The sequence below is a fragment of the Ctenocephalides felis genome, unplaced genomic scaffold (genome assembly GCF_003426905.1).
Source record: "Ctenocephalides felis isolate EL2017-DRISC unplaced genomic scaffold, ASM342690v1 CF-g0.4_SCAFFOLD_03571, whole genome shotgun sequence".
Lineage (NCBI taxonomy): Eukaryota > Metazoa > Arthropoda > Insecta > Siphonaptera > Pulicidae > Ctenocephalides > Ctenocephalides felis.
Window position 1 is genome coordinate 53,390,486 of NW_020539725.1, and position 23,371 is coordinate 53,413,856.

A 23,371-nucleotide genomic window follows, 5' to 3' on the forward strand; every position below is an offset into this window, starting at 1 on the left:
ATTACTAAATTAATTTAATAAATTATGTTCATTTATATATTGTGTGTTCGTACACTTAAGATGAAACAAATGTAGACTCGACAAGTATGTAAAATTTTCTAAATTCTCTAGAAAATGGGTTATATTTTGGACAGAAAATTTTATTTGCTAATTTTATGTTTTCACGACGTCACAAGTCATTTTAAATCGTTTGATGCTCATATTAGAAAAATCACATGTGTACGAATATGAGTATATGAAGGTCAAATTTGGCATTTGGCATTTTCTAGAAGACGTTTGCACTGCTTTCAAAATTAATCGATGAAACGTTTCTTTAGTAATTAACAAATAAGTCCAAAATTTTTAACGTTTTCATGAAAATCTTTAATCGATTCTTAAAAATCCAAAACTGTTCGAAAAATATCATATTTTAATAATTTATAAAATTATGATTATAAAAACCTAGAAAAAGTGATTTAATTATAAAAACTCATTAAAGTTTGGAATAATTGTCCGTATATGTATAATATTAGGTGATTGATTGTTTATTGATCCATAATTGTCAACGAGTATTGAGAAAGTTTGAACTATTTCGATGCTCCTCAAAACGTTTTTGAGACCAACAAAAAATAAAAAAAAATATTTTATACAATTTAAAGTGCATCTATACAATAAAATAATATGTACAATTAATAACTAGATTGTGTTACCAAAGTATTGCTTATTCGTGTATTTTTAACTTCCCGTAGGGTAAGTTATAGTAATCGCAAAAAAATCTAAAATGAAAATTTTTATATATGTTTACGTTTCAGAGGTTTCTGAACATTTTGGCATACCTTAGAAAAAACGGATGTATGTGTGTGTGTGTGTGTGTGTGTGTGTGTGTGTGTGTGTGTGCGTGTGTGTATGTATGTGCGGATACAAATTTTCGTCGACGATTTCGGGAACACGGATCAACCGATTTGAATAATTCAAAAAACATTCGACTCGTATTGATAAGGAGACGTGCTGATTAGTTTTTGGCGAAGGCAGGTCTAGCCGTTCCCGAGATACGGGGCAAAAAGTGCCGAGAACGGTAACTCAGTTTTTAAGAGAACGGAGCGTCCGATTTTAATAATTCAAAAAACATTTTACTTGTATCGACAAGATAAAGAATTGATCAAATTTTCATAAAGGCAGGTCTAGCGGTTTCGGAGATCTAACAAAAAAAGTAAAAAAACATGCCATTTGGTGGTCAAAAATGATCATTAGACATATGCACATCAAATTTTCAGATATTTTATAGAGATTTTAACAATAAGTATAAATTTTGTTTATTTTTCTATGGGTTCCGTATCAATGTTTACCCGTTAGACAGCGACGCCGCGCTTTATATTTTGTCTCTATGCAGTTAAAGCAGTACGATTGCTTTGAAAAACAAGTTCAGATCTTCCAAAATATGTCAAAATAAAAAAAAACATTTTTTAAAAAAAAAAAAAAAAATTTAAAATTTTTTTTTAAAAAAAAAATTAAAAAAAAAATTTTTTTTCCAAAAAAAAGTAATTTTTTGTCCAATTTATAGTTTCTCAAAAATCTTATTTTTTCGAAGTAAATTTTTTTCAAAAATGTTAATCGTTTTTTAAAAAAATAATAATTTTTGGTACGGGAAGTTCCAGCAATTTGCCTTAAGGCACGATGCCCTAATTGCCTCAAGACAGAATTCCACTTACAGCTAGTTTATATTATATGTTGATATTTAATTTAATATATTAGTAGTTTTCTAAGTTTCAAAATTATTAGTGTAATATTATGAAATTACTGTATATAGCCAATTGGCTTATATATAAATAAATAAATAAGTAATAAATAATATTTAATCAATTTGTGGAATATAACTGACATTTTTAGCAAATTTGTATGAAACTGAATAATCTGCAAAAGTTTCTAACAAGCTTAGCAGCAACTCGGTATACTTATAAAGCGCCTATAAACTAATACATAGAATACATATAAAGAAGTCTAAGCAACTTGCCTGAAGGCACAATGCCACTTACACCTAGTTGAGCCTAGTTTTTTTTAACTTTCTTACATTTTTTATCTAATAATAAAATGTGGAGCAAACATGTTTTAGTTTAGACTTAATATTTTATAAAGTTGTTACGAGCACGGTCACAGCTTAATAATCATGTGGGCTAATGAACAAACAGGATACGCTGATCGGCCTGAGTTTAAAATTTATTAAATAATTCTGACAATGCGTCACGAATACAATACACTGCACCTTACCAGTATTTTCTTTTGTTTTAATCTGGCACGTATTGAGAAGACATTATAAATTCATTATATGTATATATATATATATATATATATATATATATATATATATATATACAAACATACATATATACATATAAGCTTATTTTAATCTAATTGTAAGTCACTTTTCAAAAGAACCGAAAAGACCACCTACGAAAGCCCGTTCACTTCCCCCAAAGTAGCAAAGAACTGACTCTTGCATTTTGGGTTATAATTTTTTCTTTCATGTTTCAAATTACATATTTAGAAATATATAAATAATTTTTACCTAACTATTTGCAGAAACCAAAAATGAGTTGAGTGATTCGATAAATTCAAAAGACTTAATACAAACAATTCACTTGGATCTCAATTCAAAAAATTGGATTATGTACTCAATCTAATAACTTCCCAAAGAATAAATCTATATATTTGCTAGAAAATCCGATAAACTTATGTTTTTTTGATTTTTCAAGTCATTCTGAATCGTAATTCATAAACCTTTTGAAAAATATTGTTTTAGATTGTTCTAATTAGATTTTGGTTAAGATTGGAAGGGTAGTTTTTTCGTGAAATTCATGATCTTAACAAACATGCTAACAAATTTAAGACCTACGAAACTTCGTGTAATTTAAAAAAAAATGATTGAAGATTAAAAAAAATATTATTGCAATTTGAAATACTACTTAATTTCATAATATAATCTTGTTAATTCAGTCGATAGGTTTTTGCATATTGTTTTATGATAAAGTACCACATATACCTACTTTATATAAATCTCTGCAGAACTTTAAAATCCAAATTATCATAAAAATAATTTACGTATGTAATTATCATCAATTTATAATCACAAATAAGTGGAATAAATGCATCAAATTCCATCGAGGTAGTATTCAGATTATTGACGACAAAAGTCACTAGAAACTATATAGGTTGCTATAGTTTCAAAACAGGTTTCCAAACAAAAATCATTAAAAGAGTGAATTTAATTTTAAATAGATTTGTTATTGATAATATAGTTTATATGAGATTTCAATGAAAAATCATTAAATACTTTTATATATTCATCTATACACCCCAAAACGTACAACTATATGTGGGATTATGATGAAAACGTATAATTATATATAAGATTTTCAAGAAATTTCAAAATCCATATTTTTAGTGATTTCTATATTAAATGTAAATATTTTTTTATATGCTCTGTATTACTATTAATTTACTTAACGATAAAAAGCAGACTTGATATCATATATACATTTAACTTTCAGAGTAAACCTCTGATTTGATAATGAATCATTCGGTTTTATGAATCAGTGTAACCTACAGAAATTATTTCAACATTAATTTGATAAATTTTCACAGAACCTCGCGAGATAAGTATTATATGTAAATATAAAAAGAACCCGAGGTTTTCTATGTTTCATTGTCAATCTAATAGAATAATTCCTAAAATATTATTAATCAATGCTTAAGTCAATCTAATTTTATTGTCAATCTAATAAAATAATTCCTAAAATATTATTAATCAATGCTTAAGTCAATCTAATTTTATTGTCAATCTAATAAAATAATTCCTAAAATATTATTAATCAATGCTTAAGTTCAGTGCATTAAAATTTAAATCATGACATAAAAATAATATTTATACCAAATATTATATGAATAAATTAATTAATAACAAAAAATTTCTAAAGTTGACTTAATATGTATACTGAACATAATAATGCTTTTTTAAGATGAAAATACTCAGATCGAGTAAAAAGTTTTGATATAAATCTTGAATATTTACGATTAAATTCTGAATAATGTATCATTCAAAGCAAAACCTGTTGTCAGGCAGCAGTGACAATAATACCTAAAAACATTTTTAAAATTTTCTAAATATTTTTCATGCTATTTCCATACAAAGATTTGATTGAATGGTGCACTATCTAAAAGTTAATATTAAGAGCTAAAACTTTTAGAGAATTTTAATTTAATATTAATGATTTTGACAATATTTCTTTTATCCTAATTTCAAATAATTATTATTCCGATACGATGTAATAGTTTACATATATTCCAAATAATTACTCCTATATATACTAATTATATAAATAAAAGTGCACTGCATTATTTTTATACTAATTTTTTTTTACATTTTCTAGCTTTAATTTACAGTAACTTTAGAATTTTATTAAATAAAATTAGTGAAAAAGTTTATAAAATAAGAGTGTAGTGTGTTCTTATTTAGATAATAAATATTTGTTACAGTTATTAATAATTGTTAATGCAAAATTCTACTATTTTTTCACTAATTTTATTCTCTAGCTTTAAGTTACATTAACTTAGAATTTTATGAGATGAAGTTAGTGAAAAAAATAAAATGTTGTATGTTCTTATTTACATATTAAATATTTGTTACAATTATTAATATTTGTTAATGCAAAATTCTACTATGTTTTTCTCTAACTTTATTCTCTAGCTTTAAGTTACAGTAAAAATTTCATTAAATAAAGTCAGTAAAAAACTAAAGTGTTGTGAGTTCTCATTTAGATAATAAATATTTGTCACAATTATTAATATTTGTTAATGCAAAATTCTACTATGTTTTTCTTTAACTTTATTCTCTAGCTTTAAGTTACAGTAACTTAGAATTTTGTGAGATAAAGTTAGTAAAAAAATAAGATGTTGTGTTCTTATTTATATAATAAATATTTGTTACGTATTAATATAATACATATAATTATTGATATCTGTTAATGCAAAATTCTACTAATTTTTATATAAAATTCTAATAATTACAACTTACCAGAAATAAGGAATTAAACAGCGCCAAAAAGTAGTTCACATTTTCCTTCTTGAGTCTCATTTTTAAAATTCTTATACTAACATATCACAAAACTGAACTATTTTAAATCATTTTTTTCAACACCAACACACTATTAGATATAATATATTATCACTTACATTATTGCACTTTTGAGTAACTCTATTTATTATTTAATTTTTTTTTTTTAATTGGCAGTCTAGTCGTTAACATTAATTTTAAAAAATCGATTCGTGGTCTCGAGTCGAGGGTTCGACGAGCACTGAATCAAATACGAGCAAAACATTAGTTTATTTAAAATTCTTAATTACAAAACAGGAAGGAAGGAAACACACGGTACGGCGCAGTGCGGCCAACTATAACTATTACACTGGATACCAACAGTAACGGACTTAGAAATAAAATATACTTGACCCTTAAAAAAAATTAATAAAAAATTGGTTAACTAAGATAAATTTTCCTAATAGAAGTATAAATTGATTTAAATTTACTAAAATATTATTACTTATGGAAACCTGTTTTGAAGCTATAGCAACCTTTATAGTTTCTAGTGACTTTTGTCGTCAATAATCTGAATACTGCCTCGATGGAATTTGATGCATTTATTCCACTTATTTGTGATTTTAAATTGATGATAATTACATACGTATATTACTTTTATGATAATTTGGATTTTAAAGTTCTGCAGAGATTTATATAAAGTAGGCATATGTGGTACTTTATCTTAAAACAATATGCAAAAACCTATCGACTGAATTAACAAGAATATCTTATGAAATTAAGTAGTATTTCAAATTGCAATAATATTTTTTTTTAATCTTCAATCATTTTTTTTAAATTACACGAAGTTTCGTAGGTCTTAAATTTGTTAGCATGTTTGTTAAGGTCATGAATTTCACGAAAAAACTACCCTTCCAATCTTAACCAAAATCTAATTAGAACAATATTTTTCAAAAGGTTTATGAATTACGATTCAGAATGACTTAAAAAGTCAAAAAAACATAAGTTTATCGAATTTTCTAGCAAATACATAGATTTATTCTTTGGGAAGTTATTAGATTGAGTACATAATACAATTTTTTGAATTGAGATCCATGTGAATTGTTTGTATTAAGTCTTTTGAATTTATTGAATCACTCAACTCATTTTTGGTTTCTGCAAATGGTTAGGTAAAAATTATTTATATATTTCTAAATATGTAATTTGAAACATGAAAAAAAATTATAACCCAAAATGCAAGGGGTCATTACTTAAATTTTACTATCATAAAAAAATTATATCAATTTACTCACATAATTTATCCTAAACGAAGTAAAAATTGATTTAATTTTACTAAAATATTACTACTTAAATTAAATTAATTTGAAAAAAAGATATTTATTTGCTCACATAATTTTTTCGAAAAAAGTATAAATTGATTTAATTTTACTAAAATATTACTACATAAATTTAATTTTGTTATTTTGAACTAAAATTATTTTATTCTACTTACTGCAAGCCCGTGGGCTGGAATTTATAGTTGCTACTAATACGTTAAATTTTCCAATCGACTCTGTTTTTAATATTTTACGATTTATAGTTGTTTCTAATATGTTTTCAAATGTAAGAACACTTTGTCCAGAACTACTATTTATCACATAGAGAAAAGACAACTTTTTAGGTTGCCTTCCATAAATCTGTCGTAGTTAGTTCAGTCATATAATCCCAAACGCTTGTAGGATCCTCAAGTTCTATATAAAATATAAAAATAATAAAAATTATATATTGATATTATATAAATATTATATTATATGAATATAAAATATAGAAAGAATGCTCAATGGTGTAACGGTTAAGTTAGTTTCAAACCACTCTAGACAACCTGAAATCGTGCAGTAGCAATCTCCATTCTTCCTTGAAAATATAGATAAAATATATGCTTACAAATAAAAATAGCTAATTTCGGGCACTGTAATCGGGAAATGGTAATGCAAAATCTCTTACATGACTCTTTTCTAAATCTAGTAGAAGCTTAACTCAGCTCACGGCTTGCCCATATAAAAATATATTTTAAATATGTCTTATCGAGACAGCCTAAGTTAATTTAACACGTGCTATAAATTTTTGAAAAAATAAACTCTACAAAAATACACATTCAATAGTAAAACATTTTTACCAGCTTCCACTTTGTTTTAATTGCAATAATTGCTGCAATTTCAGCGTTTCAAACAGCATTATAACTTTAAAAAATATACTATTATTTCAAAAATTTATCCAGCATTTTTGCATTTTAAAGGTGAAACGAAAAAATAATTCTCTCGTAATCTCGTAAAATATACAAATAGTCTGTGTGTAAAATTAGAAAATGAATTTAAAAACAGTCGCCTGTACCACACGCGTGGAATAGGCTGTTTGTAAAACGTTTCAAACTTGAAAACAAAAGTTATTTAACTTTGTAAAGCAAAATTCTTAATTCATCAATTGATATGTATTATAAAATATGAAAACTGTTTTCATAATCTCTCATACCAGGCACCCCTGCCTGACGGAGATATGCAAATAATATATAAATAATATAAACAAAATGATAAAAAAAATTCTTATTCACTTTATCGTATGTTTTCAAATAAATTTTAATATTATGAACTTGTAATATGAGTTGAATATTAACGTGCATAATATGCAAGTGATATTAAAAATATTATTATAAAGTATTTTTAACTTACTGAAGGACAATTTTATTTCTTCGCCAACAAATCCGATTTGCTAACTTTATATTTTCTCGACGTCTCAAGTCATTGCGATTTGCTTGATACCAACATTGCAAAAAACATGTGAGTTTACTGGAAATAATTTGAAAACGTCGATCTCAAAAACTGCTTCAGCTATTATAAAAATTAAAAGTGATTCTTTGAAACTCGATCAGTACTCGCAAGCACTTATAACTAGTGAAGTTAAAATTTTGTCATTGATATAAAATCATATAATTTTCTGTTATAATTTGTACCAATTTATTTAGAGAAACCAAGTATTTACTTGATATTTTTTCAAAAATGTTTTTTCATAATAATGTAAAAATAAATCTATTACCATATATCACCCAAGTTCGTGACTGTAATCGTGTACTATGTGGCTTACTGTTGGGGAGGTCACGTTCGGATGATTCGCAGCAGACAAGGGTCACGCTCCATGAATTACTGACACTAACACCATTGTAAGCTTACCTATCACATTTTTTTAACACAATCGCACTACATCATACACAAATGTATGAAAATTATAACAGTGGTGGAAAAATAAAAAAATAGAGAAAATATTTTATAAAAACACTATGGACAAGACCAAACCATCTTAGAGACACTGATCACATATGTCTATTCTACTGCTCAGTTTTACATTTTGTTAATATAATTCATCGTTTGTCAAAATAAACTAATCAAACAGTTTGACTCTTCAAAATAATATAAAAGACAGTTTAATAGACTATTAGAGACAGTTTAGAGATTTTGTCATTTATATTTTACACATTGATAAAGCGACACCAAAAAAATTTATACAATCCAACTTCGACTTCAGTCTTTCACAATCGTTTTCATATTTGGCTCAACTAAATTGTCTCATTGTCAGCTAAAATTGTATATTGTTAAGTCAGAAGTAATCAATATAAATCATATTGACCTATCTCTATTTGATGTAATTCATCATTAAAATTCCACAAATATTGATCATTTTTTAGTAGATGCAGCCATAGATAAAAAAGATATAAATGATGCCAGGGAGATCTATTTTGACTTGGACACATACTTCCATTTATATTTGTAAGTGAAATCCGATATCACTACTGTTTGATATCAGGTAGTCTGAGTTAGGTATCAAACTTGATATCTTCCGGTTGAAGAATCAAAGCTATTACCTTTATACCAAGGAAGTTCTGTGGAATATATGGTACAAATATTTTCTTCTTTAGTTTGCCTTCACTGCTCTAGAAACGAAAGACTGCGAAAGAGCGTTAATAATTATTGAATTCTAATTTTTGTTATAAAATATCTCAGCGTAATATATTATAACTAATAAATTTAACGAGTTTATTATACGATTGAAATAAAATTTATATCTTGTAAAAGTTGACTTGAAATTTTGAAAAAGTAAAATAATTATTATAATAATATGATAATATTCGTAATTATATTAAGTAGAACTATACCAAAAATTATCAGCATAACATAAATATATGTATATAGATATAGATATATATATATATATATATATATATATATATATATATATATATATATATATATGGGTGTGGGTGTGTGTGAACATGTACAATAAGGAACATCGTTGATATAATTAATTGCAAACATTGAAGAGAGGGTCAGTTTAAATGTCTATTAAAATTGGCGAGAGGTCACACATCCTATGTGTAAGCTAGATAATACATTCTGATACATACCCACAGGTCCAACATTCTGGAAACTTTGTAAAAAATATGATCAATTAAAATAAAAATGTTTTTTTTTACATATTTAAATAAATACGTGTATATAGGCAGGGTGTCCCAGAATTCAACGTCAAGCAACGTTGTCAATCGAGGATTCACTGTAATAGTCCAGTCATTTAAGCTTAAATTAGGTGAAAATCTCGGAATTCGAGATACCCAGCTGAAGGTTTGTAAATACTTGTATATTGACACCCTAAAAGTTGTCTCAAAACCTACATATGGTACGTACACCCTACTAAATGTAGGTTTTGAAACAACTTTTGGGGTGTATTTACCGTATTTATAGATTATTTACAGATTTACACCTGGGTATCTCGAATTCCGAGGTGAACTCACTAGAATGACTGGACTATAACTGCCAAGAGAAAAATCAGAAAAAAATTATTCCCAGTTAGCTAACTAAGATTTAGTCATTTTTTATTTAGTAATTGGCTATGTTTTGGCAGAATATGATTTTTGCAGTATTTGGTCTTAGCAATGAATGTTTCATTTATTTTTATTATAAATAAAAAAAACTGTGTAGAACGAATTAATAGCATTTCAATGTAATTATATAAAAAAAGTTGCTTCGAGATACGAACAATTCGACATGAGCGTACTTTTGGAATGAATTAAGCTCGTAAGGCGGGGTACCACTGTATATATTTTCCATGCGTAACCGAACAGTGCCCACAAAAAGTTAATGTCATCAAATCGGAACCGGAAACTATGCAGTCACAAATTTTAAAACGGATATCGATACACAAAAGAAATGCACACCGTGAAATATTTAAAATGGATACATAATGAATTTATTATATTTGTTTATTTCCATAGAATGTAGAAAGTACCACATGAATGCAACGATTCAGTTTATAGATATTCCCAACTAATATAAAAATTTATTTCTTTTGGTTCATGACAAATAGGAACACAAAAGTAGCCAGATAATAATCAATCATTTATAAATTATTTATATAAACTGGCAATGGAAGGCAAAATATTATTTCAAAAAGTAGGTTTAATGTAGAATTTTACTTCAATCAAAAAATGTTGAATTAAGCGTACACATTAAATAAAATTAATACTGCACCAGTCCATTTGTACAAATAACGATTGTTTCTAGGTGTTAATTTAATATAATTTACTAATAGTGTTATTGGAAGTAGAGTTAATACAATAATAAAAACAAAAATATTTTTTATATATGTATTAACAATATAAATACTGTATAAAAGTAAAAAACATTATCATAAATATATTTTATATATACCAATTAATATATAATTCTTACTTATAATTTATATAATATGTCAATATTTTTTTAAATATGTGTAGGTACTTTTTATATTTACATATTAATAGTTGTAGTAAAAGTGTTATAAAATTTACTCTCTTAAATATTACAAAAACATAAATGATTACATAAACAATTTACTGAAATAATTAGTTTTTTTAATTATTTATATAAATCTTTTTGATAAATAACGTATTGATCCAATTCTGTCATTTTTGTAAGATGGATCTTTTTTAGTTAAATATTTTGTATTTATTAATGAATTTATTAATTTTTAATTTTTTATACTTCATATATTATTTTTATTTCTTAATTCTTGTTTTATTAGGATAAAAATAATTGCACATGTTTATTAATATAGAGCAATATCAAAATTGAATATTGCAATAAGTAAGATCAGGCAAAGATATAACATGGTTATACTCGCAAGAGTCTAAATAAACTAATTACGATAAATATAATTTGCAATTTATATGTATATCTTTAAATAACAGTCTTAAAATAATTATAAATGCAGTTAAAATATGTTTATATATGTATATATATCGTTTTTGCCAATAAGATAATACTTCCAACTATATGCTCAACTCTAACTCATGAACAAAAACGTATTTAAAATATAACATAGATTATGATTAGAAAATCAATACCATTTGACTATACAGCTTAGATATGTATATAAAATAAATTATATATATATATATATATATATATATATATATATATATAGTTATATGGAGTAGTTTTTACTCATATAGACTACATTTAGTTGCAATATTTACTCTTACAAGTTAGTAATATTTGAAAGAAATAGTCGGCCACTGTCGGTCAACTTGATTTGGGTTGTACCTGAATATAACGCTTCCACAAAAACAAATTACTAACGCAAGTAAATTTAAATCGAATTTTGTATAAAAAAAAAAACTGATCACCTAGAATTAATTGAACCATTCTGACCAACCTTGTTGCTTGAGTCCATCTTACCGGCAGTGATACGATGTTGTAGAGTCGTAAGAAGTCCTGATAAGGCGTCGTGATTAGGTAACTTCTTCGCAAACAAAAGTCTCTTAACGGAATCGTCGTAGGTTAACAGCTCTACCATGTTTTGGAGAAGATAACCTTGGCAGTATTGCAAAAGATGTAGGGCATTGTACACCTTAAAGAATCATTAAACACCCAAATATTAGTCATTAGAATTGACGATGAGAAAATTATGTCTTCTGAACAGTAACAAGCCTTACCTTGGAATGTATATACATGGCAACCACATTTTCAGTATCTAATAATGCTGAGCATCTAGCTTCTGTATAACGGAGCAATGGTCCCAATTGGAAAAAACTGGCTGCTGCCATTAGTTCCAGAAGGTCGCGCGGAGCAGTTGCTTGCGTCAGACAAGCTCCTGATCCGGAATAAAGATATTCCATCACCAACTAAAAGATAATAAAATTTTCAAAAACGTACATAAATATTTGGGGTAAAGTTCATAATAAATTTTTCACAATTGTTTCAGCAGTAAGTTATAAACCAAATCAACCAATTCTGAAATTAGAACAATACTGTATTTACTTACTTGAAAAACTCCATATCTTATGTCATTAATTTGTACTGTAGGCGGAGATCCATCACTTGTGCTAATTTTTGAACTAAGCATAGCACGCAAACGTGGGGAAGCAGTTACTAAAACTATTTTGTGTCCATAGAAAATACGTCCTTCAACTCTGTGAAAAAAACAATATGAAAATATAGGATGTAGTATTGGGACTTATAGTACTAATATTAAGGAACTTAAAACTGTTTTTTTTTCAATTATTTGTTGTACTAGAAAATAACTAACAGAGTCCGTAGTAGAACTCAACATTACTTTACTATATTTACATAATAATTATACAGAACTATATTTCTTGAGTAATAATTCGCAAATATGCATAATAATATAGTATGCAAATTTGTTATGCAATTATCCTGAGCATCGATCCATGATGCCCTAATTATTATCTAACAACAATTAAATATAATTCAAGAAATACAAATTTGTTTATTCCTAATATTTAAACATCAATGAAAGTGTCACAAAAAATAATTTTACCTAAATACGACATCGCTAAGTTCAGGATTGTTTACAAACGATGGATCAATTCTAGATGCTGATTTGCTACCCGTATTAGATGGTTCTTCTTCTATAGGAGGTATCGGTGCTTTTCCATATATGGTGCTGAATATATCAGCAAGCAATAGCATAGTACTTTCCTTCTAAAATAATGAGAAGAAAGACAACAAATTGAAAACCCTTTAAACTCTGATATGATTCAAATAATTGAATTGCTATCATATTTCTTACTTTTCCTGCTCTGAATACAGCAAAAAGCAATGGTAGGCAATCTTGCGCCAGTTGTTGCATTTGCTGCTTATCTTCAGGAAGCAGTTGTATGAAATCTCTCAAGAGTTGGGAACAAGCACCTTCAGAGCGCGCCTCGTGTGCTGAAGAAAGCGATAATGTCCAACTGTGCAACGTCCATGGTGCACCAAGAACTCTTAATTCCATTGTTATATCTACAACGATAAAAAAATTTAAACAACTTAATTCAAGGGTAAAGCAAGCCAACTTCAATTGTCGTTTAAAATATCAATATAACATCGAATATTAAATTTGCATGTCAATAAATGTATTTTACCAAGATGATCGTTTTCGGCGCTATGGTACATAGCTTCTTGCAAAGCTCGAAGTCTACGTTTATTTCCACCAGTATCCGTAGGCGAAGCAGACTGTTGCTGCTGCATCTGCTGATGACCTTCAGCTAACATCTCCTGCAAGCTGAGAACTTCTCTACGTGCAGGCGCACCAGGGTGCCGTAATAAACGAAGTAAAGTTGCACGTTTACCGTGACAAGCTGCTACCGAAACGGCACTGTAAAATAGAAAAATAAATTTAAATTTAGTTTGAAACATATTTATGTCTATGTCCAAAAAGCCAAAAGCTAAGATAATTATTTCTTAACCTGTAGCATCCTCTTTGAGCAGAACCAGAATAGCACAATGTGTCAGTAGGCAAGGTCGACAGAAAGCAGTTGGCACCATGTTGAAGTAGCAAAGATACAATATCTATATGACCAGAACCGCAAGCAACCTTGTATCAAAAAATTGCAAATTATTATTACAAAATATAAATATGGTTCTTGGATATGGTAAATGTAATACCTGTAATGGTGTTAGGGCTCCTCTGTCCTCGGTAATTCCTGCGCCGCCCTCTACGCATGCTCCTCTTTCTAACAAAATTACTGCAGAAGAAGTTCTACCAAGACAACAGGCGAACGTAAGAGCAGTCCAATAGCGCGCTACTGGATGAGCACCTGGAAATGAAGGTCCAGGAGCTGGAGTTTCCATATCTATGTCGGCGCCTGCATCTAATAAAACCTAATCGTAGAAAAAAAACAAGAAGGCATTTGAGAATTTTTCTTTTATCATAAAAATAATTCGAATACAATTTTTAGTAATGTTTACTTGTATAGCCTTATCATCTTCTCTGCAAACGGCCAACATCAAGGCTGTCCTGCCTTCATAATCCATTACATTTAAACCCTTAGGTCTTTGCTGGGGTGGCAATAAATTTAAACCCTGGTCAATATGTTCAGATCTGCCTGAGGATAAAAGTTGTATGGCCAGATGGAGGCATGCCCTTCTAGCAGCTTCATTTGATAGATCTGCAGTTGTCGAAGCTGCTTGGATAGGTTCCGGTAAACTAATAATTAAAAATAGTTAATAAGATTATTTTCGAAAATATTAATTAAACTCTTAGAGATTAGTGATAACTCATATCCACATATTCATAAACCATGGAATTTATGTAATGATATAGAATTATGTTAACATATATTTTTTTTTTTTTCATTTTGAATAGTTTTCAACTTCTTACTTCACCCAATATTGTTTACAAACCTTAAAGGTCTTGGAGGACAATCAACCCCAGGCAGCAATAATCGCGCAGCTTGCAGAACATCATCTGCATCTACACTCAAGGCATGCCTGTGCTCAGCATGGGTTCCAGCAACTCGTAACCATTCACCCAAAGGTGGTAAAACAGCATATGCGCGTTCATGGGCTAAATCCTGCTGTATAGAGGGTGGAGCAGGATATTGCTTTTCTTGAATCCTTTCTTGATTTTGTTGTTGCTGTTGCTGTTGTTGTTGAATTGTAGGTAAATTTGTAATTTGAGAAACTGATGAAGAATTCATAACCTGTGCAGCAGCATTTGCATGACAAACACCAGATGACGATCGATCTGAATTGATATTTTTAGAAGGATATTATTTGTTGTTAGGACTTCAAGACTGTATAAATTACTTCTCGCATATCGATTATTTTACCATTAGGATGTTGAGATGACATAATCATTCCTTGAGACACGTCACCAGAAGTTCTATTTTCCAGTTGGGAACATCTCATAAAGTAAAATAAAGCTCTGATAGCGCAAGGTCCTAGTGGTAAGCAACCAGGCCGTTGTGCTCGATTGGCCAGTTGCGTTAATTCTCTTGCCGATCCTACGCAAGTCGTCAATAAACAAGGCTCTGAAGAAGCACCACAAGGTAATGAAAGCGTTCCTGAAATAAATAATATTTTAGATGAGGACTACAAAACGCACAGTCCAGTTATTTTGTATCAATTGATTTTTCAGTAATTTAGAAATACTGACCGTTTGCTATTCTACCCGCATTAAGATGAGCATAAGGTTGCAATAATCCCCAAAGTTCACTCCGACTGGCGACAGCCTGCTCTAAACCTACCGGTGTCAGAGGTGGAGCACCTTGTGGAGGTAAACACAACAATAATGATTCCTCTATAAGGTTTTCTAAGCCAGCACATAAATATACAGCTGCATACCTACAAAAAAATACGATAAATAAATAAATAAAAGAATAAGATGAATTACATATCAATTTTAATATTTTTAACATTATTAGAATATAAAACATGTATAAGTACGTGAATAAATTACACTCACTCATGAACAAAATTTGCAAGCCGAACATCTGTCATCCACCTTTGAAATTTTCCAATGTTAAGCAGTAGACCAGCTCTAGATGACTTGCTTCGACGTGGAGCACCCGCATCACCAGGCGCAGCAAACATTGCGGCAGCTCGTTGGCATGCCTGAATTATAAAAATAAGATTTGTTAAAAGAAAAACAAATTATTCTTAATAATTCCCCTACAATATATTCTCTTTCTTTATTTAATAAAATAAAATACCTTAATACAAGAATCCGCAAGTGAGGGTGTCAAAACAATCCTCATCGCAGCAGCAATTTCGTGCCTAGAACAGAACCCTAAAGCAGCAGCTAAACGTTGAGATTCCCGCGCTATTCGTACCAAAGCGCGTTGAAGCAGCTGTGCTAATCTTGGTACTGCTTCAGGAGCAAGGCGATCACTATGTGGTCTACATCGTCCGTGACGGATCAATCGGCCAATACAACGTGCAGACCATGGAGCTCTATGCAGTTCTACCAGCCTGTGAAAATGGTTAGATAGACGTAAATATATTCATAAAAAAATAGTCTTGAATTTTAAAAATATGACGATTAAATTATTTTCTGTCTCCAGTACAATACTTCAAAATATTTTTAATAATACCTGTTATGAGAATCCACCCAAACAAATTCGTCAGCACCAGTAGCGCTGGTATCCACTGTCTCCAAAGATGAAGAATGTCTAGCGAGTAATCCGCCAGCAGGATTATGCAAAGCTTCGGATGAACTTTCAGACCCCACACTGGTAGCAGAGCTGTAAGCTGAAGGTGGCACTCGTTGTCCATGTTTTAAGTGTTGTAAATTATGTTGTTGTTGTGACTGAAGATGTTGTTGTTGCTGCTGCGATGTGCGAGTTGTAAGTTGCTGCAGGGCTGACTGTATATCCTGGACACGAGACCCACCATGCCAAGGTGGGGCTGCAGTTGGTGGAGCCTATAAATATTTTATAACAACTTAGTTTTTCATAAAAAAAGTAATATTTTGTAATATTTTCAATTATACTTATAAAATTGTAAAAGTGGTTTACAAATATTAAAGTATGTATTATTGAGAAATGTAACCGAATTAAGTTTGCATAGTTTTATCAAAAAGATAATATGGAGAATAATCTTCATATCATAATATCCTATTTACAAATATGCACTCATTTGTAAATATTAATGTATTATCAGTTCAAGTATATTTACTATCGTTTTTAAAGCAGACGCAGTAATAATATTAGGAATACATAAGATATGAGATATTATATATTATGAAACTTCGATGAAACACTTTTTATTAATTTCACAATCATAAACATGAAACAAGAAAATTACTCAGTGGTATCTGCGACTTAATAAAATTTATAATGACTGGTATTGTAACGCCTCATTTCTCTCCAAATAACGAGTGATTTACCTTATTAGGAACTCTATGTCTTGGTCGACCATATTGTCCTCTGCCATTGTTACGTTGGGTGACTCCAGCCGAAAACCTTGAATCTTCTGGCACCGCATTCAGAGATTGTTCTTGCTGGTTATTGAAATCTTGCTCTCCTGATGTGTTGACACCTAAACCTTAATTTTAAAGTGAATAAGAGTAGTTTGAAATATATTAATTATATATACAATTAAAATTATTAATTATTTAGAATAATAATATGTAAACTTGCCAGAATGCGGAGATGATGAACTAGCTCTTCCTGTCGTGTCCGACATAGAAGCATGTCCAGAAGAACGATTTTCATCCGACGATGATGGATAATCTCTGGCACGCTTAAATTGTACATTTTGTCAGTAAAAAGTTTTATCGCTTCAAAAAATATTAGGTATCTACCTGCTGAACATCATTATTATGAGAATTCGGTCTTTCTAAAGATTCTGCAAAAGCTGGCTGCGACCTAACCGGTCCACTGTGTGCTGCCAATCTCACTGGACCTAAAACTGCACGTTGACATGATGATAAAGCTCGTCCTGGACCTACAATCGAGCAAATATTTATAATACTTTACAAAATCAGATGACATAAAAGAGTAAATTTTTTATAATGTAAAAAATAATTATCGATATAATGGTTCATCACAAATCTCCTACACCTATATTCCTCTACCTGACATCAATAAAATAATTTACTATACTAGTATAGGTACTACATTAGTCATAAGAAATTCATATCATTCTGTACGTAAAACTTGAACCGTAAACATAGAGCAAATAAATACTATTAATAGCTGAAACTACACAATTACTTATTTTAAAGGTCTGATATAGCCACTTTAATAATAAATTATATCTAGCCCTTCGAGGTAATAGACTGTTGGTGTGTAGTTAAATTACTTGACTTTTTTAATAAACATTGTGCAGGACGTCTACTATGGTATTGGATATAAAAAATGCACTCATCAAATAGGATAAACTCCATCGATTCTTAAGTGTATATACATGATATAATTTCAAAACTAATATTTTACCGGAATCTCTTTCTGGTATCATAACATCGTTACCGCGTGTTGGAGTTACAGGTACAGCTGATGAAGGTGATCGTTCCTGAGGAGCTTGCGGAACTTCTGCTACTTCCTTCAATATAAAAACTTAGTAATAAACTTTAATTTCAATTTTTTTTAAATTTCTCTATATTGTTTAAAACTACCTTAACAATTTTGCAAGCAGGACCACTTGTAGCTGGCATATACACACGTCCTGATTGTGTTGGACTCTCATGATGTGAAGAGTTATTGACTAAGGTTGGGGTTGTAGAATATGTAAGTTCTGATCGGGAAGGTCTGGAAGAATATATTTGATTTAAATATCGACTTAAAATTGCCATAAACATAAAAAATCATAAATGAATACGAGTTAAAACTTATTTCTAATAATATAGGGTAATTAAGTACAAATCAAAACCATGAGCAGAATATTAATGATTATAAATATTGGCACAAATATCTATATTTAGTATATATGTCTTAGGGGCCGTTCAAGTATTACGTAAGCACTATAGGGGGGCGAGGCGTGATTGGTTTGCTTATTTTGGGTGACATTTTGATGACAGCTTTGCTTACTTTTGCTGACAAGGGAAGATGGGGGGTGTAAATAATTGTAATAAATCTGCTTACATAATACTTGAAACCTTAGAACTTTCTTGACAGGCTACTGTTGCTACTGATATCAAAATTAAAAATGCTAATAATATAGAGTAACTTATAGAATATCAGTATCTGCAATACTAAATATTTATATGCCAGATTAGACTATGCATTTCAGACCACAACTACATACAATTGCCAAACGTACAAAATTCATTATATACATTCTAGTACATAAACTTTTAATTATTACTCAGTATCTGTTATAATGAAGACCAGCGTTTTACCTAGCTCTCCATTCCTGGACAAAACTCCAATCCGAATAATAATCCAATCGCTCATACTCATAATCATCACCATAAGCATCACCTCGCTCATTTTCAGCCTCGCAAGAACCTCTCTCAATATCCGCCACTAAACGGGAAGCACATTCATAATTATCTTCAAAATTAACATCTATTACACCATCATCGACTTCTTGGTAAATATGATCAACCGCTAATAAGTTATTTCTTTCTTTCCGTTTCAAATACAACATGGCGGTTTCCTCTAACAAGCGGCGCGCATGCGCTTCCGTTTCCGATGTCAATTCATCATTAGAGTTCGAGATTTCTCCGCTCTCTATGGCGGTGTCACTACTGCTGCCACAGTGCTTGCGGGCTGGTTTTGGTGGTATCTTTGGTTTTGGGCAACGTATTTGGTCTAGGTTTGTGCAGGATGTTTCAGTTATTTTGGCAGTGGTATCGCCGAAATAGATTACCACTTTATGACGTTGGTCGTTGGCTTTGAGAACTTGATTCTCCATTATAATTGATTGATGTTTTATAGAGAAAATTCACATGTTTTTACTTGAAAATAAATTTAAGTAGGTACTAATTTAAAACAAATCTTAATGCAGTATAATAATAATGAAATAAATCTAAAGATAGAAGGTTTTGTTAGAATTGTTTATGAAACTCATTGATTATGTTTGGTTATCAATTTTTTCATTAATTATTAATAAACTTTTAAATAAAATCATAGAACCTTATACGAAAGTAATAATATTAAATATATAGCATAGCATGTTAATTAGTTAACAATAGTATTCGTTTATAAGAAAAATACTGTCCACTGATAAAAAAGGATAAATCGCAAAAACGGCCATTATCTCAATTTTAATTATTTCTGCACTCCATAGGAGCGCCACTAGATAAGATTTATATAAAAATATATTATATAGAAACATATACCTAATGATTAAATTAAATGAGAACAAAATATACTCGTATTTAATATATTTTTAAATAAATCACGAATGTGTTTTTACAATAATTTGTAGTAGAAAAAATTAAATGTTTAAAGTACGTCTATTATAGTAAAAAAATCGGTTCTTTAAAAAGAGCGATGGATTTGAGCACAGATGACAATCTGTTAAGTGCGAAAAACACTATTTATATCTTGGTTTAATTCTGGGTGAGTTTTATATAAATATATAATATAGAAAAGATTAATTAGAACAAATGAAATGAGAAAAATATACACGTAATAAATATATTTTCAACTGAATCACAAATATGTTTTCACAAAAATATATAGTAAACAAAATTTAAACCTTTAAAGTACGTGTATATAGTAAAAGAATCATATCTTTGAAAAGGATTTGAGCACAGATGACCCTCTGTTGATTGCGAAAAACACTAAAACAAAGGGTAAAACACATTTGTTCAGTGTTCAGCCACCATCGAACATTAGAGTTTTATAAAACTGTTGAATTTCAACCTTATTATATTCATTTATATTTAATTCTTTTATGTTTATAAAAATTGATGACTTTTTAAACTATGAATTTAATTATACTATTTACATTAAAATTTTGATTTCTGAATGAACATTTTTTCCTCACTGTTTTTGAAAATATTCATAATTGATTATGAAGAAATTTTTCATATATTTTTTTTATTATTTTTATTTTTTTATTTTTAAGATATTTAAAAGATATTGTATCTATTTGGGATATTTAGTATAATTTCATCAAAACAATATTTTTTCCAAAAAAATCTCATAATCCGTTATTGAAATTTCAAATCAAATTCGATTTTGCATACACTTTATATCACAAGTAATCTTTTAGTATCCTGCGCGACCGGAATAATAATTTAATAAATTTATATTCATTAAATCAATTTGTCTTGTTTTTTGTTTATTTTAAAGTCGACGATGTTGCAAGGTCGGAACCTAACGGTACACTGGCGTTTTTCATGAGTTGATCGTATCGGGTACCCTCCGAGCAACAATATTACAATAATGAAATTGAAACTGCGAAAATTAAAAAGCGCTCATTGTTGTCTTCGCCGTATTGTGCGAAAGGGAAAATTTACAAGAACGCGTGTGAATTTTTATATATTATCATATATAAATATATACATTTATGGGACCATAATATTGTGGGCTTATAGATGGAGAGTCTGTAGACTTCTTCCAAAATATTTAGCCATTCCAAACTTTTTTCTCGAGCGCTATATTTATTTGAATTCAATAACAAACTGCTGGTATATGACATCGCTGGCCAATTGCTGGATCTTCCCGTACCAATAATTGAAATTTAAAAAAAGAATTTTTTTTTTTTTTTTGAAAATTTTGAAAAAACAAGATTTTTGAGTATTTTGAAATCATTGAAAAAATCTGACTTTTTTCGAAGCACTCATGCTGCGTGGCTGTTTTAGTGAAGAAATATCGAATCGCATAAGGTACGGAACCCATATAAATGTAAACAAAATTTATAACTAATAATTATAATTTGATGTGCATATATCTAATGATCAATTTTGGCAGCCAAATGGTGTTTTTTTGCATTTTTATTGATTTTCCAAACCGATAGACCTGCTTTCCCAAAAAATTTAACAGTTGTTCGTCTTGTCAATACAAGTGAAATGTTTTTGAATTATTAAAATCGGACGATTCGTTCTCTTAAAAACTGAATTACCGTTTTTGTTTTTTTCCCCGTATCTTCGGAACGGCTAGATCTGCCTTCGCCAAAAACTAATCAGCTCGTCTCCTTATCAATATGAATTGAACGTTTTTCGAATTATTCAAATCGGTTGATCGGTGTTCTTGAACTCGTCCACGGAAATTTTTATCCGCACACTCACACACACACATACATTCATTTTTTCTAAGGTATGCCAAAATGTTCAAAAACCTTTGAAACGTAAAGATATATAAACATTTTCATTTTCGATTTTTTGCGATTACTATAACTTGCCCTACGGGAAATTAAAAAAATCGACTTTAAAGCTTATTTAATAGATTAACGCAGAAAATTGAGAATTATAAAAAATAATATTAGTTTTTTAAAATCCAATTATTTTTGTCATTATTAATAAAACATTTTTGTCATAATTAAAAAGTTTCAAATATTTTCCAGGAGTATGAAATTCCGACAGTAAAACTTTTTATAAATATCATATTTTAACTATAAATAACATATAAAAAACCGTACAGTTAATTATTAATCATAATATCATTTTTTTTAAATCTTTAATAATTTTTATGTTAAGTATAACAGATATAACTAATTAATTTTACAAGATAAAAAATATTATGATTATCAAAATATTCAATGTTTAACAAAAAGATTGAGATAATATCAACAATTATTAGCATTAAAGACTTACATGATTAAATGATTATATAATCATCATTTGATAAATATTCATTATATTCGAATAGAGAAAACCAAATTGAATCAGATTTTCAGAATTGAAATTTTAGGATAAAATCTGTTTACTACTTGTGTTGAAACGTGAAGGGATAATGAGAAATAATTATTTCTAAGGTAAGTTTTAAATATAATTTTTAATATTTTATTAAGTATGTTTATATACATTGGCATAAAACATTCACCAACCAGCTTTCTATAAATAAAGAACATTAAAAACTCATTGAATGAGAGTATTTCGGTAAAGCTTTCGGTAACTAGTGAAATTTTCTACCGATTATGATACTATCACAAAAATTACAAATAAGCATGAGAATTTGGTGATTTTATCCATTGTTAAAAGTTCATGTACAGTTTTTGTTATATTAAAATATTTTGAACGTTCATGAACTTGATATTTATGATTCTTTTATTCAAATTTAATTATGTGAATAAGTAGAAGTAATGGACAGAGATATAGATAAAGTTTTGCGTTGAATGAAATAAATTTAGAAAATTGTAATATATTAGTATGTAATTACTAATCAGCAATAATAATAAGAAAATCTACTTAAGAGGCGTCCATTAATCACGTGATCGATTGTTTTAAAGATTTTTGGATCCAAAATTACTCCCCCTCCCCCGGCAAACATCACGTTTCAGTTGCAATTTTTTTGGTATTTTTTTATGTTTGGATTTTTTTAAAAAAAATCAGGTAAAAAATAAATACACGTGATATCCCACTATACCCCCTCCCTCATCCACGTAATATTTTGTGTTTTTTTGT

At 28.9% G+C, this 23,371-nt stretch overlaps 1 protein-coding gene across 1 annotated transcript in view; it reads right to left on the bottom strand.

Moving 5' to 3' along the window:
• Positions 1 to 6,721: 6,721 nt before the first annotated feature.
• Positions 6,722 to 23,371, bottom strand: part of LOC113386256 (ankyrin repeat and BTB/POZ domain-containing protein 2-like) — a 32,115-nt gene continuing 15,465 nt past the window's right edge. Inside the window, exons 3-24 of the mRNA XM_026624047.1 lie at positions 18,470 to 18,602; positions 18,291 to 18,396; positions 17,657 to 17,799; positions 17,493 to 17,595; positions 17,240 to 17,397; positions 16,683 to 16,774; positions 16,446 to 16,595; positions 16,065 to 16,323; positions 15,818 to 15,966; positions 15,509 to 15,696; positions 15,223 to 15,416; positions 14,755 to 14,927; positions 14,320 to 14,557; positions 14,017 to 14,232; positions 13,818 to 13,945; positions 13,494 to 13,726; positions 13,160 to 13,371; positions 12,908 to 13,071; positions 12,392 to 12,539; positions 12,063 to 12,251; positions 11,806 to 11,977; positions 6,722 to 6,795 (exon numbers count right to left, since the gene is read on the bottom strand). Of these exons, the coding sequence (XP_026479832.1) occupies positions 6,722 to 6,795; positions 11,806 to 11,977; positions 12,063 to 12,251; positions 12,392 to 12,539; positions 12,908 to 13,071; positions 13,160 to 13,371; positions 13,494 to 13,726; positions 13,818 to 13,945; positions 14,017 to 14,232; positions 14,320 to 14,557; positions 14,755 to 14,927; positions 15,223 to 15,416; positions 15,509 to 15,696; positions 15,818 to 15,966; positions 16,065 to 16,323; positions 16,446 to 16,595; positions 16,683 to 16,774; positions 17,240 to 17,397; positions 17,493 to 17,595; positions 17,657 to 17,799; positions 18,291 to 18,396; positions 18,470 to 18,602 (3,622 nt within the window). The remainder of the gene's footprint in view (positions 6,796 to 11,805; positions 11,978 to 12,062; positions 12,252 to 12,391; positions 12,540 to 12,907; positions 13,072 to 13,159; positions 13,372 to 13,493; positions 13,727 to 13,817; positions 13,946 to 14,016; positions 14,233 to 14,319; positions 14,558 to 14,754; positions 14,928 to 15,222; positions 15,417 to 15,508; positions 15,697 to 15,817; positions 15,967 to 16,064; positions 16,324 to 16,445; positions 16,596 to 16,682; positions 16,775 to 17,239; positions 17,398 to 17,492; positions 17,596 to 17,656; positions 17,800 to 18,290; positions 18,397 to 18,469; positions 18,603 to 23,371) is intronic.